We start from the raw sequence: 18,641 nt of genomic DNA on the forward strand, positions 1-18,641 counted from the left end.
GCTGATGCGGGATCCAACCTGAGGTCCACTCTGAATTGGTTGAGGGTCTCTATCGTGCCAGAGATAGGACACACTCTTACCTCTGGGATGAGAGCCTTGGCCCTTTGGGACAATGCTGACTTGCTCCTTTCCAGCAACTCCTTGACATCCCGGAGCAGATCCAGATTGGGTTGGGAGTCTGCTTCCTGTAGATCTAGCATGAGGTCCTGAAGGGTGCTGCTTTCCTGGGATAGTCTCTCCTTCTTGTTCTTTTTTTCTTAATCCATCCTTTCCAGATAATGATATAACTCATCCCGCATGAGGGAATCCCGTTTCCGGTATTCTTTGCTGATCATCTCCTCCCAGTCAATAACAGGTCTCTTTTCCTTAACAAGAAGTTTCTTAGTTTCCTTAAAGTACTTCTGCAAGCATCTTTGCAGGTGCTGGATCTTCTTCCTGCAATTGGACGCAGCTTCTTCTACAGGACAGTGCCTGTGAGCCCCATGCTCTGGGGCTTGACAACATCTTAGACAGAGCACGGTCTGGTCGTCTTCACAAAAGTACTCCAAGACTTCTTTGTGAATGGCACAGCGCCTCTGTCCTCCAGTACTCTGTAACAGCTGGGACCTGAGCTGTTTGCCCAGTTTAGTGAGCTCTGCTAGGCTCCCATTGATGAACAGGAAGCCTCTGACTTGAGTCATTTGTCTGCATTCAGGGCAAGAGAAAGCTGTAGCTGCTGACCTTGGGAGACATGCTCGGCAAAAGCTGTGCCCACACCCGATGGTGACTGGCTCACAGAAGTAGTTCCCACAGATGGGACACGTGATCTGGCTCTGCAATTGCTGAAACATTTCCATAGCAGCAGCAGCAGCCATTCTCCTCTCTCCACTTGCTTCTGTTCTGGAACAGCTGAGATGAAGAGCCTTCACTTCTATTCAAAGCCTTAGACCAGGATTTGTGAATCAAGGTCAGTCATGGTGATGGGAATCTGACAAGGGAAATTGAGGCTGGAAACCCTAAAAAAAGTCACTTCCCACGTTATCCAGAACTAGAAGCCAGCCCAACCCCACCTCTGTTAAGTACCACTAATTTACCTTTCTATAGAGTTCAGCTGGACACCACCCAAATTTTCTACAGAGCTGAACTAATGCTAAGTACCCCTACTTAACTATCAATAGAACTGAATTCACATTAAGTACCTCCACTTAAGATCTATACAATTTGAACTATCACTAATCAAACTGTCTTTAGCCTTACTGAAGCCTATTCAAACCCAGTAGCTCTGTATTGTCTCAAATCTTATTCACGAGGGTGGGAAGAATGGGCGGAGGGGCAGAAGGGGCAGAACTCTAATTCCATCAAAGAGTTCTGCTCTTTGAGCTCTCTTGATGATTTATAATAAACTTAAACTTCTAATTTTACTTATAATTTAGTAAATTCTTTTACTTCAACCTAGCCTTGTCTCATCAAAAGCCTGTACATCCCCAACAAACCGTTGGGCAATCTTAAAGGGACTTCAACCCCCATCAATAGCAGCCCTCACAGGAGTCTCTGACACTTGGATAACTTAAACAAGTTAAACAACATATAGAGATATCATTTATACTTGACCAAATGGAGCAATAAGTGGAATGGAAAAAAAGCACTAGACATCCCAATGCTGTAGCCTTCATTCAAGTCCTCATTAATAAAATCAATAGAATTTAATTCAGTTAACAGTTTTAGCCACCTATCATTTCACAGGCTTTATGGAAGATATTAGAAGACAAAGACAAACAAATCAGACCCTGTCCTCTAGGTGCACCATTTGTGATAGAAAGGTAGGATTAGGGAAAGGAAATTAAATTTTGAAATAAGTTGTTGACACCACCTCAGGCTTTTTCTGCTAATTTAAAATGATAGATGAAAAAATTCAATTGATGTGCTTTGTATGTTGAACTGTTTATAAAAAGATATTATGTTGTTTAAAATAAGAAGCAAATCAGTTTTTCTGTTACACTTTTTTAGACATTTTCAATCCTCAACTTGCTTTTAGAAGATTGACAACTGTGGAAAGAATGGAAAAGGGAGGAAGAAGACACTTAACTGAGAGACAAATGCAATAGAGAAGAAGTAATAAGTAGATGCAACAGAGAAGGGATACCACTTCTTGGATCCTGAAGATGGCCCTCATCATGGGCATGAGTTCCTTGAACAAAATGGCCATGCAGATCCATTTTTCCGCCCCCCCCTCCCCCCAAGGCTGGGGTTAAGTTGCCCAGGGACACACAGCTAGGAAGTGTTAAGTGTCTGAGATCAGATTTGAACTTGGGACTTCCTGAATTCAGGGCTGGTGCTCTATCCAGTGCACCACCTAGCTGCCCCCAGATCCATTTTTAATCTTAAATTCTGTGACTTTCCACAAGTAGGTTGAAGGGAGAAATGCACAGGACTTTTAGAGCTTCTTAGAACTGATTGGGTAAGGCTGGGTAAGGGAAAGAAAGTTCTTTACAGAAAACTACAGTGCTGCAGGATGGTGAAATCCAACCAAAGAAGTCAACTAAAAGTGTGAACTCTGAGGTCCTCAGGGCTCTGTCAACTGGGAAGAGTTCTCAGGTAGAACTTCAGAATTCTGGGACAGGGGAATTCACACCTTGCCAGGGAGGCTCTAGAGGGGTGGGGCTACCTGCTATAAAAGGAGAGCCTTCTTCTGCTCAGAAGCACTGCTTTGAATAGAAGTGAAGGCTCTTCATCTCAGCTGTTCCAGAACAGAAGCAAGTGGAGAGAGGAGAATGGCTGCTGCTGCTGCTATGGAAATGTTTCAGCAATTGCAGAGCCAGATCACGTGTCCCATCTGTGGGAACTACTTCTGTGAGCCAGTCACCATCGGGTGTGGGCACAGCTTTTGCCGAGCATGTCTCCCAAGGTCAGCAGCTACAGCTTTCTCTTGCCCTGAATGCAGACAAATGACTCAAGTCAGAGGCTTCCTGTTCATCAATGGGAGCCTAGCAGAGCTCACTAAACTGGGCAAACAGCTCAGGTCCCAGCTGTTACAGAGTACTGGAGGACAGAGGCGCTGTGCCATTCACAAAGAAGTCTTGGAGTACTTTTGTGAAGACGACCAGACCGTGCTCTGTCTAAGATGTTGTCAAGCCCCAGAGCATGGGGCTCACAGGCACTGTCCTGTAGAAGAAGCTGTGTCCAATTGCAGGAAGAAGATCCAGCACCTGCAAAGATGCTTGCAGAAGTACTTTAAGGAAACTAAGAAACTTCTTGTTAAGGAAAAGAGACCTGTTATTGACTGGGAGGAGATGATCAGCAAAGAATACCGGAAACGGGATTCCCTCATGCGGGATGAGTTATATCATTATCTGGAAAGGATGGATCAAGAAAAAAAGAACAAGAAGGAGAGACTATCCCAGGAAAGCAGCACCCTTCAGGACCTCATGCTAGATCTACAGGAAGCAGACTCCCAACCCAATCTGGATCTGCTCCGGGATGTCAAGGAGTTGCTGGAAAGGAGCAAGTCAGCATTGTCCCAAAGGGCCAAGGCTCTCATCCCAGAGGTAAGAGTGTGTCCTATCTCTGGCACGATAGAGACCCTCAACCAATTCAGAGTGGACCTCAGGTTGGATCCCGCATCAGCCAGTCCCTGCCTGATTGTGGCTGAGGATCTGAAGAGTGTAAGAGCTGGAGAAGGCTGGCAGGTAGACAGCCCACATGGTGATGATTCTGATCTTCCCATGGTCCTTGCTGAGCAGGCCTTCACCTCAGGCTTACAGTACTGGGAGGTGGATGTGACACAGCTGCCTCAGTGGACACTGGGGATTCACACAACCTACTTGAGGATAAAAAGTCCCGGGAGAATAATTAAATGTGCCCTTGTCTTTTTCCTGAGATGTGTCAAGAAGGAAGATGGACAATATTTGCAATCTTATCCTGGATCCCTGAATCACAAACTGAAAGGTTCTATTCCCCGGATTGGAGTATACTTGGAATATAAAACTGGCAATCTGGCCTTTTACAATGTTCTGCAGAGTTCTCTTATTTATCAGTTACCTGATATTTCATTTGTAGCCCCTGTTAGACCCATGTTTTCTCCTGGTCCCCCACTCCAAGGAACAAAGCCTGCTCCCATGAATCTCTGTGCAGTGGATTCTCATCTTTCTTCTTGCTGCTTTTCATCTCTCTGAGCATTTCTCCACGGAGGAATTCTCAGCCCACCACTAGGCTCCCCGGCTGGTGTTTTTCCATTTCCAAACTTTACCTGCAAGAGGAGCATCACCAACTTCTAGATGGCTTGCCTTTAACCCTGCAAGCTGAAGAAGACTATTTCCAAGTATGTTGTGCCTTCTTATTTTCAATGGATTCTATGAAACTACAATATATCAATTCTTTTTCAGCAGTTAAAAGAAAAAAAAATTAACAACACACATGAGGACTGTGGTTTTTATACTCTTCCTAGAATTTGTCAAAGTTCTTTGAAAGCCATGGATTTCAACCTTTTCCACTCCTATGCCACTTGAATTACTGTTAACTTTGCTTTTGACCCATTTAATAAAAATATGAAATGAATTCTAGCTTTTGGTGTGCTTATTTGTATCTTTTTTTTGTGTGTATTTCTTTCCTTTGTGTCAAGTTCTGTTTTCTTGGCAAAGTTATTTGTTACAATGAATTTAACTTTTCTAAAATTATCTTCATCTCTTCAAGGAATCTAAAGAATTTTAAGGAATCTACAAACAGCTTCCCCGGTTTCTCTCTGCCCCTTCTTGGCTCTGCCCCTTCCACTAATTGTTTTTAATTGGCTTCATACATTACAAAAATTCAAGTCATATTATTGTTGCCACCCTAAAGAACTTTGGGGTATAATGGACTCCAGAAAACTGATGTGAGAAGGAAATCAGTGCTAATATGGATTCCGGGAAAAAAACAAACAAATAAATAAAAAATAAAAATCCTTTTTTACTATCAGCAATCCCAGTAAATCTTGCTCACAAATTACAATTTGTTGAAGAATTTCTCAATTCATAAGTCCTAGTGTCATGCTGGAAAGTAATGTTTTCTACCTTAGTCCATTTGACTGGATATCTTATGGATCAGAATAAAAATTAGAATTTAAAATTTTATTCCAACTGAAATGACAGGCAGTTGGTGAATAGGTGTTATCGACCAAAATAAAGACTGAAACAAAAACATCAAAGAATAAGGAAAAGAAATCACTTACACAAATATGCTGGGAATATTTTTTTATTTGGGGAAGAAGCTGGAAATCAAAGGGATATGTATCATTTAGAGAAGGACTATACACATTATGGTCTCAAGATGCAATAGAATCCACTTGAAACATTTTTTTAAAAAGGATGAAAAGAAGAGTTTCAGGAAATAATGGGAAGTCTTCCCATTTGGGCTTCTGTATAAGATAAGAAATATACATCACTTTGTTTTAGAATCTTCTGTACTTTCTTTGCTTCTCTGACTCCTAGAAAACACATCTTTATGAGGCAAAATCAAAAGGGGAAGTATAGGTAGAGGTGGGATATAGGGGAGTGGTCTCTTCAACAAAGTTAAGCAATGTACTGATGTCATCTTTTGGTGAATAAAATTACAACAAAGGCAATTTTTTTCTGCAGGACAAGACATTTTTACAATTTTATAACAGCCATGTGTAAACTATTTGTAAGATGGGTGACACTGGTAGGTAAAACTCTGAGCATGACCAGTTTATTACTAGACTAGCAGTAATCAAAACACTGAGACATTGACTTCTGTCTCTCAATAAATAGAGACATTCAGGGCCAACAGGACTTTCTAAACTTAGGTATGTTTTCCTTCTCATTGATCTGCCAGTACAGTATTAGGACCTATTTTATCAAAGATAAGACAATGCTGATTGGTAGATTGGCAGGTAGTGTGACATTAAAGTACAGATGATCAAGTCACCCTCTGCCAGTAATGGAATACTCATTGCTAGCTGGGTTTCAACTGCATCTAATAAATCTTCCCTGGAAAACATAACCATTCCAAACCCCTGTTTGGTCTTTCCCTTGGAGATCAAGCCACAACCAAATTTCAAAGGGAGAAGCAAGGATAGTACAGTTGTCTCCTGGCGAGAAACCAGAAAAAGATAGTTTTTGTCTTTTTAATTAACAAGGAAACCAAAGCAAGGGTACCCACTTTAAACTGATTAATAAATACATACTTTGAGGAACTAGACAGGAGAAGTATTCTTTTGAGCTTGGCTAAGAGATGGGGTTTTGGCAAAATAGGGGGGAAAGGTGGATTAAAAAGTAATATTAATAATCAAATGATAGAACTCAGTATTAATTGTCTTCAAGATATTATAAACATTGCTCCACATTTCTATTACTCTACTCTGGAAAAGAGGGTGGAAGAAGTATCTTTTTACAACTCTTTCTTGTATCCAATTTTAGGTTATTGTAAATTAAGCTCATATTTAAATACAAAGTATTCTGCTTAGTATTTAAGTTCTTCACAATCTGGTCTCTTTCTGTCTTTTTAGTTTTTGTGTTTTTACTTATTTTACATTACTCCCTTCCATGAACTTACATTCCAGTGATTCTGTCCTGCTTCTTCTTTCCCATAAACAAAAACACATTTTTCAACTTTGCACAGAGTTAACCTTTGGAATAGGCATTTCTGGCTTCATGCAAGAAGAAGCTTAGACACTTGAAGTACAAGAGGGGAAAGTTCTTTCCTCTTTTACCATTTGTCATGTTTGGTGGAATAAATGATTGTAAGAAAGTTGTTTCTCTGGCACAATCAGGAAATGTTTGAGATGTGACATGAATCTAGGTGTTCTTGATGCAAAAGCCATCTCTCCATATGTGCCATCACACTTTATCTCTCCTTATGTACAATTCTTAAAAAAAAGAACTCTCCATGAATGCTCATCAGCAGAATACTAAGTGTTTTCCTTTTCCAGGAATTCCCTCCTCTTTGAATTTCATCTTCTAATAGGAGCAGTTGAAAATGCTAGATTTTTAGAATGTCCTCTCCCTTATATTTGAGAAGACTCCACTATCATCTTTAGTCCTGTCAGCTGATCTTTCTCACTTGCTACAAGGCCCAAGCAAGTAGTTTCTGAGTTTAAAAAACCAACTCTTTTTAATGTAGCTTAAAACTCACTTTCTCCAGATAGTCATTTTAGAACTTAGAATAAATTGCAATGTGGCAAAGAGCGAGTTCTGATTCCCAAATCTTAAGTTTTCAGATGTAACAAAAACAAGATGACTTTAATTATTAATATAAAGTATATGTCTATTTTCTTCCACTGATCTTCTTTTCCGTAAACAAATCTGATAATTACATCCAAATCATAACATTTGAAATCTATTACTGCCAAACCTCCTTCTTTAACTTTTTTTTTTCATTAATAAAATTTTATGAACTGAATGAAGAAGAAAGCAATAAATGTTGGAGGGCATGTGGGACAAGAATTCACTACTGGAAGAATTGTGCAGTAATCCAACAATTGTGAAGAACAATCTGAAATTTTGCTCACTGTTCTAAAACCGTGTATACCCTTTCGCCCAGCAATAACACTAATACCTCTGTTGATTAAATGAAAAGATGGTAAGAGAAAAAGGAAAATAATATAGATGTTCTGAAATAATTTTAGCAGTTCTTTTTGGCAGCACAGGACTGGAAACTGCAGAGAAGTCCATCATTTGGGGAATAGCTGAACAGGTTATAGTGTGTGATTGTGATACAATACTGCTACGATAAAACAAATGATGAGCTCAATGATCTTAGTAAAATATAGAAAGAAATAAAGATGCATGAAATGAGGAGAGCCAAAAGGACGCTGTACACAGTAACAAAATATTGTTTTAAGAAAAACTGTGAGACACTTTTTGACTATGATAAATTCCCAAGTTAACTGCAAATGAGATATAAAGGAAGATGTCATCTGCACACAGATAAAGAACTGATAAATAAAATTATAAGAATGGTGTAGGTATATACATTCATGCAAACACAAACACACATACCATAAACATATTTATGCCTAATGGTAGCCATCTCCAGGATGGGAGAGTGGAAAGAAGAAAAAAGTGAAAAAAAGAGAATTACCAGATAACTTTATTATACATTTTAAAGGATTTTTATGTAAATCCTTTCTTCCTTTTCCCCCCTTATGTTCAGAATAAAATTAAAAAAAAAAAAAAAAAAAAAAACAACTGCAATGTGCAAAATTAGCAGATCAGTAAACTGAAACTACATTCTAACTGAGTAGATCTCAAATTCACACTGAATATCTAAATTTCTGAATATACCTAAGGCTGAATTTGGAACACCTCCTTAAGAGCCCTCAAAGAACCAAAGGGGGCCAGTTGTCTATGTACTTCATCATTACTGTTGGATTAAACCATGCTGCAGCATTTCATTCTCACTGAAACATTTCCCCCATGGTTCCTTACAAATAGAATCAACTCTGAAATTCAGAAAAGGAAATTAAGATTTCTAAATAAAAAACCTTTTTTTATGATTCACTCAGGATACTTCCTTTGAATTTCAGCCCCTCCCAACACAAGGTGGAAATTCACCTGGTCCAGCATAAGATGAGAATTCAATTCATTATTAGATTATCCTGGATTACCTCTCTGCCAAAAGCATGGTTCTGCTACTTCCTGAAATTCACATTCTTGTGATTGCATTAACAGTGAGCACCATGGAGTTCATACCTCTGGGAAAATGGCTGTCACATATGAGTTTATTCTTGGCTTTGGAGGTCAGGAGAATTCACACCTTGAAAGAAGGAGGGGCTTCAGGAATGTGCTTAGCAGTATATGAAAGGCCTAAGAGGAGACAGACTTAAGAGTTTCCTTTTCCTGAACACAGAGAGGAAAGGCAGACCAGTGGAAGCTGAAGAAAAGATCCCAGGAGAAAAAAGAAAGGTAAGTTTTCCTATTAAAAACTTCATTTCTGAGACAGGAATGCAAAAATGTCCATCACAATATGGCAGTCATTGAGGTTGAGAGGTATAGTTCACCACATTATACTATAAAAATTTGGGAATGAGTCTTCTGAGCCCAGCAAAGGGAGAAGAGAGAAAGAATTCATGTTCATGGGTTCTTTCCTAATCTATGTCAGAAGAAGTGGAGAAAGTCAGCTTGCTAAAAGGATAGGATTAGTATCTTCCCTTGTCCACCTAGCGATCTGAATTTCTCCCAGGATCAGTTTTCAAATATACCTTAGAAACTACCATTCCTTAAAGAAAGTATTCTCCAAGCCAATGATAACCAAATGAACTCAAAGATAGAAACTCATACCCAATTAATTGGCAAAGATCAGAAGAGATAGAAAAAATGGACAATGCTGAAACATCTGGGAGAAGATAGATGAACTGACACTACTGGTGGAGGTGTGAGTTAGTTACTCAAGTAGACATTTATAATTATGCCCCCAAATGGATCTAAAGTATCAAGAATCCATAGACATAGATGAAGAAATGTTATTCTCAGTCAGTCATAGATGAAAGGGTACAAAGACAGAGTATCATCAAATTCAGTCAAATAGTGATCCTATCATTTTTCCTTGTAGTGCAGAATTAGAAAGAGCCTTGGTACTCTAATTCTATGATTGCTATAGGAATTCTTGAGAGGAACAGACTTCAAGAGGCCTCAAAGATCTCCAAACACTATATATTTTTGGATGGAGATGTGGAACCAATTAGCCTAAAGAAATAGAGTACTGGAGTGGGTCAGAGGAGACTTATTGCTGAGGAAGTGATAAAAGGGAATGGGATCGAGGTGGTACAGTGCACAGACTGCCTGGTTTGGAGTCCAGAAGAGTTCTCATCTGAGTTCAAATGTGGCCCTAGAATCTTATTAGCTTTACAATCCCGGGCAAGTCACTAAAACCTGTTATTTCATCTCCTATAAAATGAGCTGGAGAAGCAAATACCGAAACCACTCCAGTATTTTTGCCAAGGAAACTTCAAATGGGGTCAAAAAGAGTTAGATATCACTAAAAATGATTGAACAACAAAGAATCCCATTCATCTGGGTGAGAGAGTAACTTGGCAAGTCCAAAACTTTAGATTCTTTTGTTGGGGCAGTCTGGAGCCACCATGGATGCCATTTCCTGATCTCTCATCCACAAAATATATTGATTTTCCAAAATGCGTATTTCAATTAATTTATACAGATAGTAGGATCTCTGTCATGACTGGGGCACATGCAATAACTCTTGACTAAAAGAAAAGAAAGCTCTTTAATTTAAAAAGACCTGAATTGATAATTACTTCCTAATTACTCTTAGGTGCTAAGGAAATAATTTTCCAGGTGAAATTTCCTCTTTTTTTCCCTGAAAATAAAACTTTCAGTTCAAATGAACCTCTGCCTGATATCATTGGCAGTTGTTTCCCCCAACCCATTTTCACAGTTATGGCTATTCCTCAAGTATTTGGTAGAGTGGATTGGTTTTCAAGTTCTCTTTCCTAGTAGTGAACTCTTTGAAGAGTGGGATCATGATTCTGTATTGTTCTGAATCACTCAAGACTTTGACAAAACCTAAAGCTTAGTAATCATTGAATAAGTAGTCAGTTGATTGATTGATTGATTGATTGATGAGTAAACACTGAGATTCAAAGTCTGCCTAAGAGAAATGGGGAATAACAGGATAATAAACAACAAAAGTTTTTTTTTTTTTTTTTGGGGGGGGGATGACAAAGTCCCTTATATTTTACAAAGGCTGTATCCCAGTACATACAGATTATGAGGGTAGGGAAGTGTATGGGGAAAACTTAAGCTCCAGCCCCTACTCACTTTGGTGTTGTGTGCTGCTCTAGTTTAAGACATTCCCAAACTGGAATTCACATGCTTAGAGGCTCCAGAGGATATCCCAGGTAGGTGTCCCTCTGGGGAAAATTTTTGTTGTTACTGAAGACCAATTTAGAAAGTGCTGGGAACCTTAGAGTTCATCTAATTTCATCATTTCATTTTACATAGAGAGAAACAGACCGGAAGAGTTTTTTTTTAAAGTGATGACCAAATTCAGTACTAGAATTTGAGCATAGTTTCTGAATCCAAATTTCTTATTATCCCTTTGTAACAGAATATTTCTTTCATTATTATTTATTGCTATTATTACTTATTATGCCTATCATTTTATTATATAAGTGGCATAATTGGTACAGCACTGGAATGGAATCAGGAAGACCTACTTTCAATATCCAGCCTCAGATATTTATTTAGTTGTTTCATTCTGAGCAAGTTAGTAAACCTCTTTGCCTCAGTTTCCTTGACTGTATTATTACAGAAATAGTATCCCCTAAGTCTCATTCATTGTGCTGATCAAGTGAGGTGATATTTGTAAAATTTCTAGCACAGTAATTGGCACATGGCAGACACTTAATAAATGTTGATTGATTATTAGTTGTTGTAAGCCAGAAAATTACAAAAGTAATGGAAAACTCCAAGCATGATCAATTCATTAGTGAATCCAGAGGCCCTAAATTTAATTGGATCTAAGATCTTCCTCACTATCAGAGGCCCCTCCTCTTGGGTGCTAACTACTTTTATATACTCCTAAAATAAGGAGACATTACAATTTACTGCTCTCTCAATTCCAGGAGGGGGTGAAATCTTAGGGATGTCTACCAATCATAATTATGTCATGACCTCTTCACAGGTCATAAATTCCAGGTGATCCAAAGGTCCTAAGACCCTTTCAACAACATCTCAGGAGATTCTACAAGACATGAGCCCCTAGGGTTTGACCAATGCTAGCCTACAGTCTAAGGAAGTTGTGAGCTGGAAATAAAGATCAGTAGGGAATGGTCAGAAGAGGTTCATAGGAGGGAGAGCTATTGCACTAGCAAGTGAATCTTATTACAGCCTTTCCTAAGTCAAGGAGGGGATCAATGCAACAATTACATGCTATTACATTACTAACAAAAGGAAGGTAATTGAGAAACATAATAAATATAATCTTCAAGGAGGATTAATTCTTATCCTAACAGCAACTTGAATTAATCATTCTGTTTGATTCACTAATACAATCACTGATAATCATAAAAATCACAACAAATTGATTAAATACTGATTGATTTGAATAAGAGTATCAAAATTATCTCATACAGCTTTGGAAATAGGAGAGCTTTTCTGGTTCTGAGCAACAAACTTGGCCTCTCATCCTGAGGTTCCCTATCCACTATGCAGACAATTTCATGTACTTGATGGGGGTTTTGTGTGGACCAAAAAAAAAAAAAAAAAAAATGTATGAAATGCATCATAAATGTCTAGGGTGAAACTAGATGTTATTACATATTATTGTGTCTATCTTTCTAAGTGATGGAGTCTATACCTGTTAAAGACTTTCTCCAGGTTTATGGGGGATATCATCAATTATGATTTTGCTTGCTATGGTGTTCTTGAAATGTGCTTTTTAAAACTTCAGAAATGAAGGTGTAGAAGTATTCTTACACTGCCTCATTTTCTCTCTTCAGAATCATGGTTGATGCAGTACAAGAGGGCCTTTGTGTTAACTGCTTGAATGAAGTCATTAAGCTAATCACAGCTGAATGTGGACATATAATCTGCATGTCTTGCTTAAGGAAAAATACCTCTCCATCTTCTTGTTGTACTACATGCTGGGAATTTTCTCAGTTAAGAGATCATCAATTTGACATTGCCATGTACCCTGAAGGGGAAGGCATATGTGAGATACACATGGAAGACCAGAAGCTGTTCTGTGATAGGAATAAGACCCTACTCCTTCAGGAATGGCACTGATTGTCCATGCACAATTTCGTTGTTTCTACATTAACAGTATTCAGATCTAAGTGATAAGCTATGTCATAATGGGTTCATGGTCTTTTGTAATGTGCTGTTGTCTCCAGAAGCTGCTGTTTGCTCTCTGGGAGGAGATCTGCTGTGTCAACTCAAATCTCTCAGACAGATTCTTCTTCCTCTAGAGAACTGTTGTCTCCAGACAGTTGCTGTTAACTCTGGTCCAAAGTGAGACTTCCCTCTTTTATCCTCCCAGAGAATGGGTGTGGGATAATGCAAAGGCTTCTGGGAAAAATTACTTCAACCAATGAACTTGCTCCTCCTAAGCATGCAAGCTCTTCCCCAGAAATTCACAAGTACAACTCCCAGTCATGGCTGGAACTAGAGAATTGTCAAGTACTGACTTAGCACTTGGTAAGAACCTAACAGTCTTTCCTTTGGTGACTCTTCCTAACAAATCAATGAAAAAGTACCAGCTTATCAGGGTTATTGAGTTTCTTAGTTTCAAGTAGGTCACAGAACTCAGGCTGAGAAAAGAAATTTCCTAACTGCTTATTCCTCTTTCTTTACAAGAGAAGATGTAGAAAAAGATGGAAATCTTTCACAGAAAGATCAAAATAGTTCAGAAAAGTGTATTAAAAGAGAAGGAGCAACTTCTGGTCTGGGCTGTGGTATGGAATGTAAGTATCAAGATACCTCCCTCAATAATATGTTGAATATCCCCAATCACAGATAATTTTCATTAAAAGCCTCTCAGACTTAATTGACTTGTCTGGAAAGTGAGGAAATGGAGGTTCATAAGTAATATCTCACTTATCACATGTCACTAAGGAATTCAATTTTTTTTAAGCACTTAAGTGAATATCCACTTTATTATTATTATTATTATTATTATTATTATTATTATTATTATTATTAATCATTTAATGGTATTTTCTTTTTCCATATACATATAATTTCCAACATTAATTTTTGCAAGATTTTGTGTTCCAGATTTTTCTCCTTTTCCTTTCCCTTTTCCTCTCCCTAAAACAGCAAGCAATTCAATATAGGGTAAATTGCAATACAGGTGCAATTTCTCTAAACATGTTTCCATATTCATCATATTGAGCAAAAAAAGCAGATTCAAAGGGGAAAAAACAAAACAAAACCAGAAGCCAAACAATAACACAAAGGTGAAAATACTATGCTTACATCATATTCAGCCTTTTTTTCCCTCTCTGAATGTGGATTGAACTTTCCATCACAAGTTTCCTGGCATTGCCTTAAAATAACTCATTGGTGAAAAGAGCCAAGGTTATCACAGTTGATTAGCACATAATCTTGTTCTTACACTGTATAATGTTCTCATGATTCTGTTCACTTCACTTAGCATCATTTCCTGTATGTTTTCTTTCTTTCTTTCTTTCTTTTTTTTTTTTTTTTTTTTCTTTTTTTGCTGAGGCAATTGGGGTTGTGACTTGTCCAGGGTCACACACTGAGGAAGTGGTAAGTACCTGAGGCCAGATTTGAATTCAGATGCTCTTGAGCTCAAGGCTTTGCTCTATTTTCTACACCACCTAGCTGCCCCTCATGTAAGTCTTTCCAGGCTTTACTGAAATCACCTTGTATATAATAACTTAGAGAACAATAATATTAAATTACATTTATATATCATAACTAAGTAGGTAATTCCCCAATTGAGGGGCATCTACTGAATTCCAAGTTTCTTGCCACACAAAGAGAGATGCAAAAATATTTTTACACGTATGAGTCCTTTTCTCTCTTTTGTGATCAAATGAGTTCAGAAATTTGAATCAAACTAATATCTTCTGACCTGAAATCTAGAGTTAAGTCTTAAGTTGTCTCTCATTGGAGATGACATCTATCCCTGCCATCTTGGTTCAGCTTTCTGATTTGTTTCCCAGTCTTAAGACTCCTTCATCAATCAAAACAGAAAAATGAGATTTTAAGGGAAAAGGGGATTAACCGGATAGGACACATTTGATAAATAGACTTTGAGAAGTAAAGAGTTTGCTAAGCAATAGTATGAATTGATCACAAAGTGGCCTTGAAAGAGTACTTGGAAAATACTGAATTACATGATCCTTCCACCATCATCTCCCACAGTAATAATCACATATTAAGCTTTTCCTATATTTTAAGTACTGTGACAATTGGTGGGGAGAAATTAAAAGACAGAATAAGCCTCAGCCCTTAATGATCTCTCAGATTAATGAAAAAGAAAACATGAAAAGAGACATGTTTGGCCAAGAGATATACGAATTAAATTGAGTATAATCAAGAGGAAGAAGAGACTAACATGAAAAAAAAAATTTGGGAAAACACTGCTCATAGATTGGAGGATTTTATCTGGAGTTGGAAGGATGTTGGGAACTCATCAGGTAGTGACAAGGACAAAGTGAGTTCCTAGCATTAAAAGAATTCCAGTGATAAAGAAATGTGTGGATAGAAGAGCCTCTCTGAGTACAAGGAGGCCATTGTCACTGCAGCCTAGAATACATGGAGGGCAAAGATGTTGAGGAAGACTGGAGAGCTTAGACACATATTTCTGATTCATTTCCAGTCAGGCAGGCATGTTCTTATTGTCAGACTTAGGTATTTATTTACTTAATAATTCCCCCCTAGTAATATTAAACATCTATAAAACAAATGTTAAAAATGTTTTTAAGTTCTAGGCACTCTTCCTTATCCTCACCCACAATTAAGAAATCACATGTGAAGTTATGCAAAACATCTTCTCAAAAGTTGTGAAAGAAAACATAGATCTTTTACCCTCATTAAAATAAAAATCCTCAAGAAAAATTAAATAATGAGAGAGAGAGAGAGAGAGAGAGAGAGAGAGAGAGAGAGAGAGAGAGAGAGAGAGAGAGAGAGAGAGAGAGGGAGAGAGAGAGAGAGAGAGAGAAAGAGAGAGAGAGAGAGAGAGAGAGAGAGAGAGAGAGAGAGAGAGAGAGAGAGAGAATGAATGCTTTATTCAGATATAATCAGTTTCTTCTTTGGGTATGGATATGATTTTTCATCCTAAGTCCTTTGGAATAGTTGTGGATGATTGCTCTACTGAGAATAACAAAGCTAGAACATTGCTATTCTTTTTTTATACAATATATTTCACGTTGTTCATAAAAGAATTTCCAGATGGTTTTTTTTTCTCCTCCTGTGTGCATCCTGCTCAATATTTCACATAGAATGATAATATTGTATCACAAGTGGCCATCCCTCCAATTTCCAATTATTTTTGTCTTGAGAGCTGCTATGAATATTTTTTGTACATATTGGTCATTTTGCAGCCATGACCGGGGACAAGACTGAAGCTGCTCCAGCAAGTCATGCACTGGGACCGTATGCTGGATTGCCATCCTGGTGTCATAGTCATACTCATAGTCATAGACCTTACTGCTGAGCTTCTAAGTTTCAGGGCAGTTGGAGCATAGGAAATTCTTATCAACTCTTACTCATTGATGAAAAGCAGAAAACAAGAGGAAATAAGAGGAGAAATTCCCTAAGGGTCTCTGTAGAGAATGATTTTTAGTAAGGAATCACCATGTGCCTCTTTCCCAAATTATATAAGATAAAGAAGAAAGACTAGGTACTGAAGGATATAGTTGTCCAAAGAGAAAGATGTTTGTAAATCAGAGGTGTAAACCATTTTCCATTCCTTACTCTTTCTTTGTACTCTTAGAAAGCTCATTTTCTAACTTCTTTCATTTCTACCTGGTAAGAGGAAGTTATTTTGTGCTGACTTCTATAAGATCTCTTCCATATCTATTATCTTAGACTATATTTTAGAAATGAAATCAAAATCCAGGAACTTATGATATACAACTAGAAAGTGGCTCCTTGGAGATAAGACTTTATTAGATAGTCAGGCCTTGACAGCCCTGTGAAATGAAGAGATTCCGCAGAAAGATCTGTGTTAAGACATAAAACCTTCAAATATTGGGAGAATATTTGTCTGCATCTCAAGAACTTATGGCCCCAGGTCAATAGACAGATGGAGATATAATTTCCTTTCATTATTTCTTCTCAACATGATGGAGTACAGAAGTGACAAAATTTGGGGAAATAAAAGCTGGTGACATTGATGAAACAATTTACTTTGAGAGATTAAAGACACTATAGAACTTGACATTTAACTAATTGTACTGTCCCATGAATTTATCAAGAGCATCTAATGTAGACTTAGGTAATGAAGGCATAATTTAATTCATGAGAACTGGAGAAATCTGGGCATTCCAAATTTAAAAAATTATTCTTATAATTGGAGCTATTCTGATCTTTACTATAAGGAGAAAGAATTCACATGACTTACTGGGCCATTTTGCGTTACTTAAAAGCCACAAAGACTAAAATACTACCTTCACCTCTCCCTTGAAACCTTTATTATCCTACAAACAGATTTCATCTAAACAGATATGGGGGTGTATTAGAATAAAAGGAAATGCTTGAAAAAGAAAGATCTAGTCCTCAGCTAAGATTGCAGTTCCATTTCCTAACCATAGCATAATTATTTACTGAAAATTCTTCCTCCCAAGATACTAAATGTTCTGGTTATCCATAGAAGGAATGCTATAGAATTCAAGTAAGGTCTTCCTCTCACTAAGGATATTGAAATCCTTTCTTTTGGACTGAAATCTTTTCCTTTTCATAGGATATAATCTGACAGAGAGATGCAATGACTACAACTTGTCTGAAGAGAAAAAAAAAAAAAAAAAAAAAAAAAAAAAAAAGGGCTGTCACAATTGTCCCTGGCTTCTCAGAGAAGAAATACCTTGCCCATATATTTGGAAGAGTTCAAGCTGAGGATATTGTATTAAGAGGATTCTTTATTGAGGCTAAGTCCCAAGATAAAGTGTTTGAAGAATTCTATGCCAGAATTATCCATTTTAGAATTGCTATGAAGAGGGATGAATCATCTACCAAGTTTTTTCTCCAATAAAAAGGCAGCATGAGTAAAGAGCCTTTGCACAGAAGTTAAGGTAGTTCTAAATAATGTTGACTCATTGAATGAATTCTTGCCAAATGTTCATGTGTACTGCTTTCATATTTGGTCAATCATAGAATTATAAATCTAGAGCAAAGCTCCTTAACTAGGCATAAATGAAATTCCTGCCCACCCCCAAAATCAATGGATTGATATTAGGGGGTCTGTAAATTCCTGATATTCTATCAGGACCAGCTTCCCAAAACATTCCCATTAGCAATGGAAAGTTATTTCTAAATTAGTGATGACCTGATCAACATAGGAGAGCTCAACTTATGGAAAAACCAATTTGATATACGAAATTACTAAATATTCACTCCATTTTTCACAATCCATGATCTGCCTTTCTTAGGTGGCAGGGAAGTAGGATGAAAACACATAAAGAAAATTCTAGATCAATCTCCCTAATGAATATTGATACTAAAATCTTAAATAAAATATTAGCAAAAAGATTATAGAAAACCATCCCTGGAATAACAGACCATGACCAACTATGATTTTTACCAGGAATGCAGGGCTGGGTCAATATTAGGAAAGCTATTAGCATAATTGACTATATCAGTAACCAAATTCACAAAGAACATATGATCATCTCAATAGATGCGGAAAAAGCATTTGATAAAATCCAATGTCCATTCCTATGAAAACCACTTGAAAGTCTAGGGAAAAATGGACTTTTCCTTAAAATAGTCAGGAGCATTTATTAAAAACCATCAGTAAACATCATATGTGATGGGGATAAAGTGGAACCAACCCCAATAAGATTAGGAGTGATCTTATCACCATCATTATTATTATTCAAGATAGTATTAGAAATGCTAGCTTCAGCAATAAAGGTAGGGAAAGAGATGAAAGGAATTAGAATAGGTAATGAAGAAACCAAATTAGCATGCTTTGCAGATGATATGATGGTATACAGAACCCTAGAGATTCTCCTAAAAAGC

The 18,641-nt window shown here is 37.5% G+C and overlaps 1 protein-coding gene across 1 annotated transcript in view; it reads left to right on the forward strand.

Moving 5' to 3' along the window:
- The first annotated feature begins 2,750 nt into the window (after positions 1-2,750).
- Positions 2,751-18,641, forward strand: part of LOC141562375 (E3 ubiquitin-protein ligase TRIM58-like) — a 31,275-nt gene continuing 15,384 nt past the window's right edge. The window contains exon 1 of the mRNA XM_074302414.1: positions 2,751-3,739. Within this exon, the coding sequence (XP_074158515.1) occupies positions 2,751-3,739 (989 nt within the window). The remainder of the gene's footprint in view (positions 3,740-18,641) is intronic.

The sequence above is a fragment of the Sminthopsis crassicaudata genome, chromosome 3, assembly GCF_048593235.1.
Source record: "Sminthopsis crassicaudata isolate SCR6 chromosome 3, ASM4859323v1, whole genome shotgun sequence".
Taxonomy (NCBI): domain Eukaryota; kingdom Metazoa; phylum Chordata; class Mammalia; order Dasyuromorphia; family Dasyuridae; genus Sminthopsis; species Sminthopsis crassicaudata.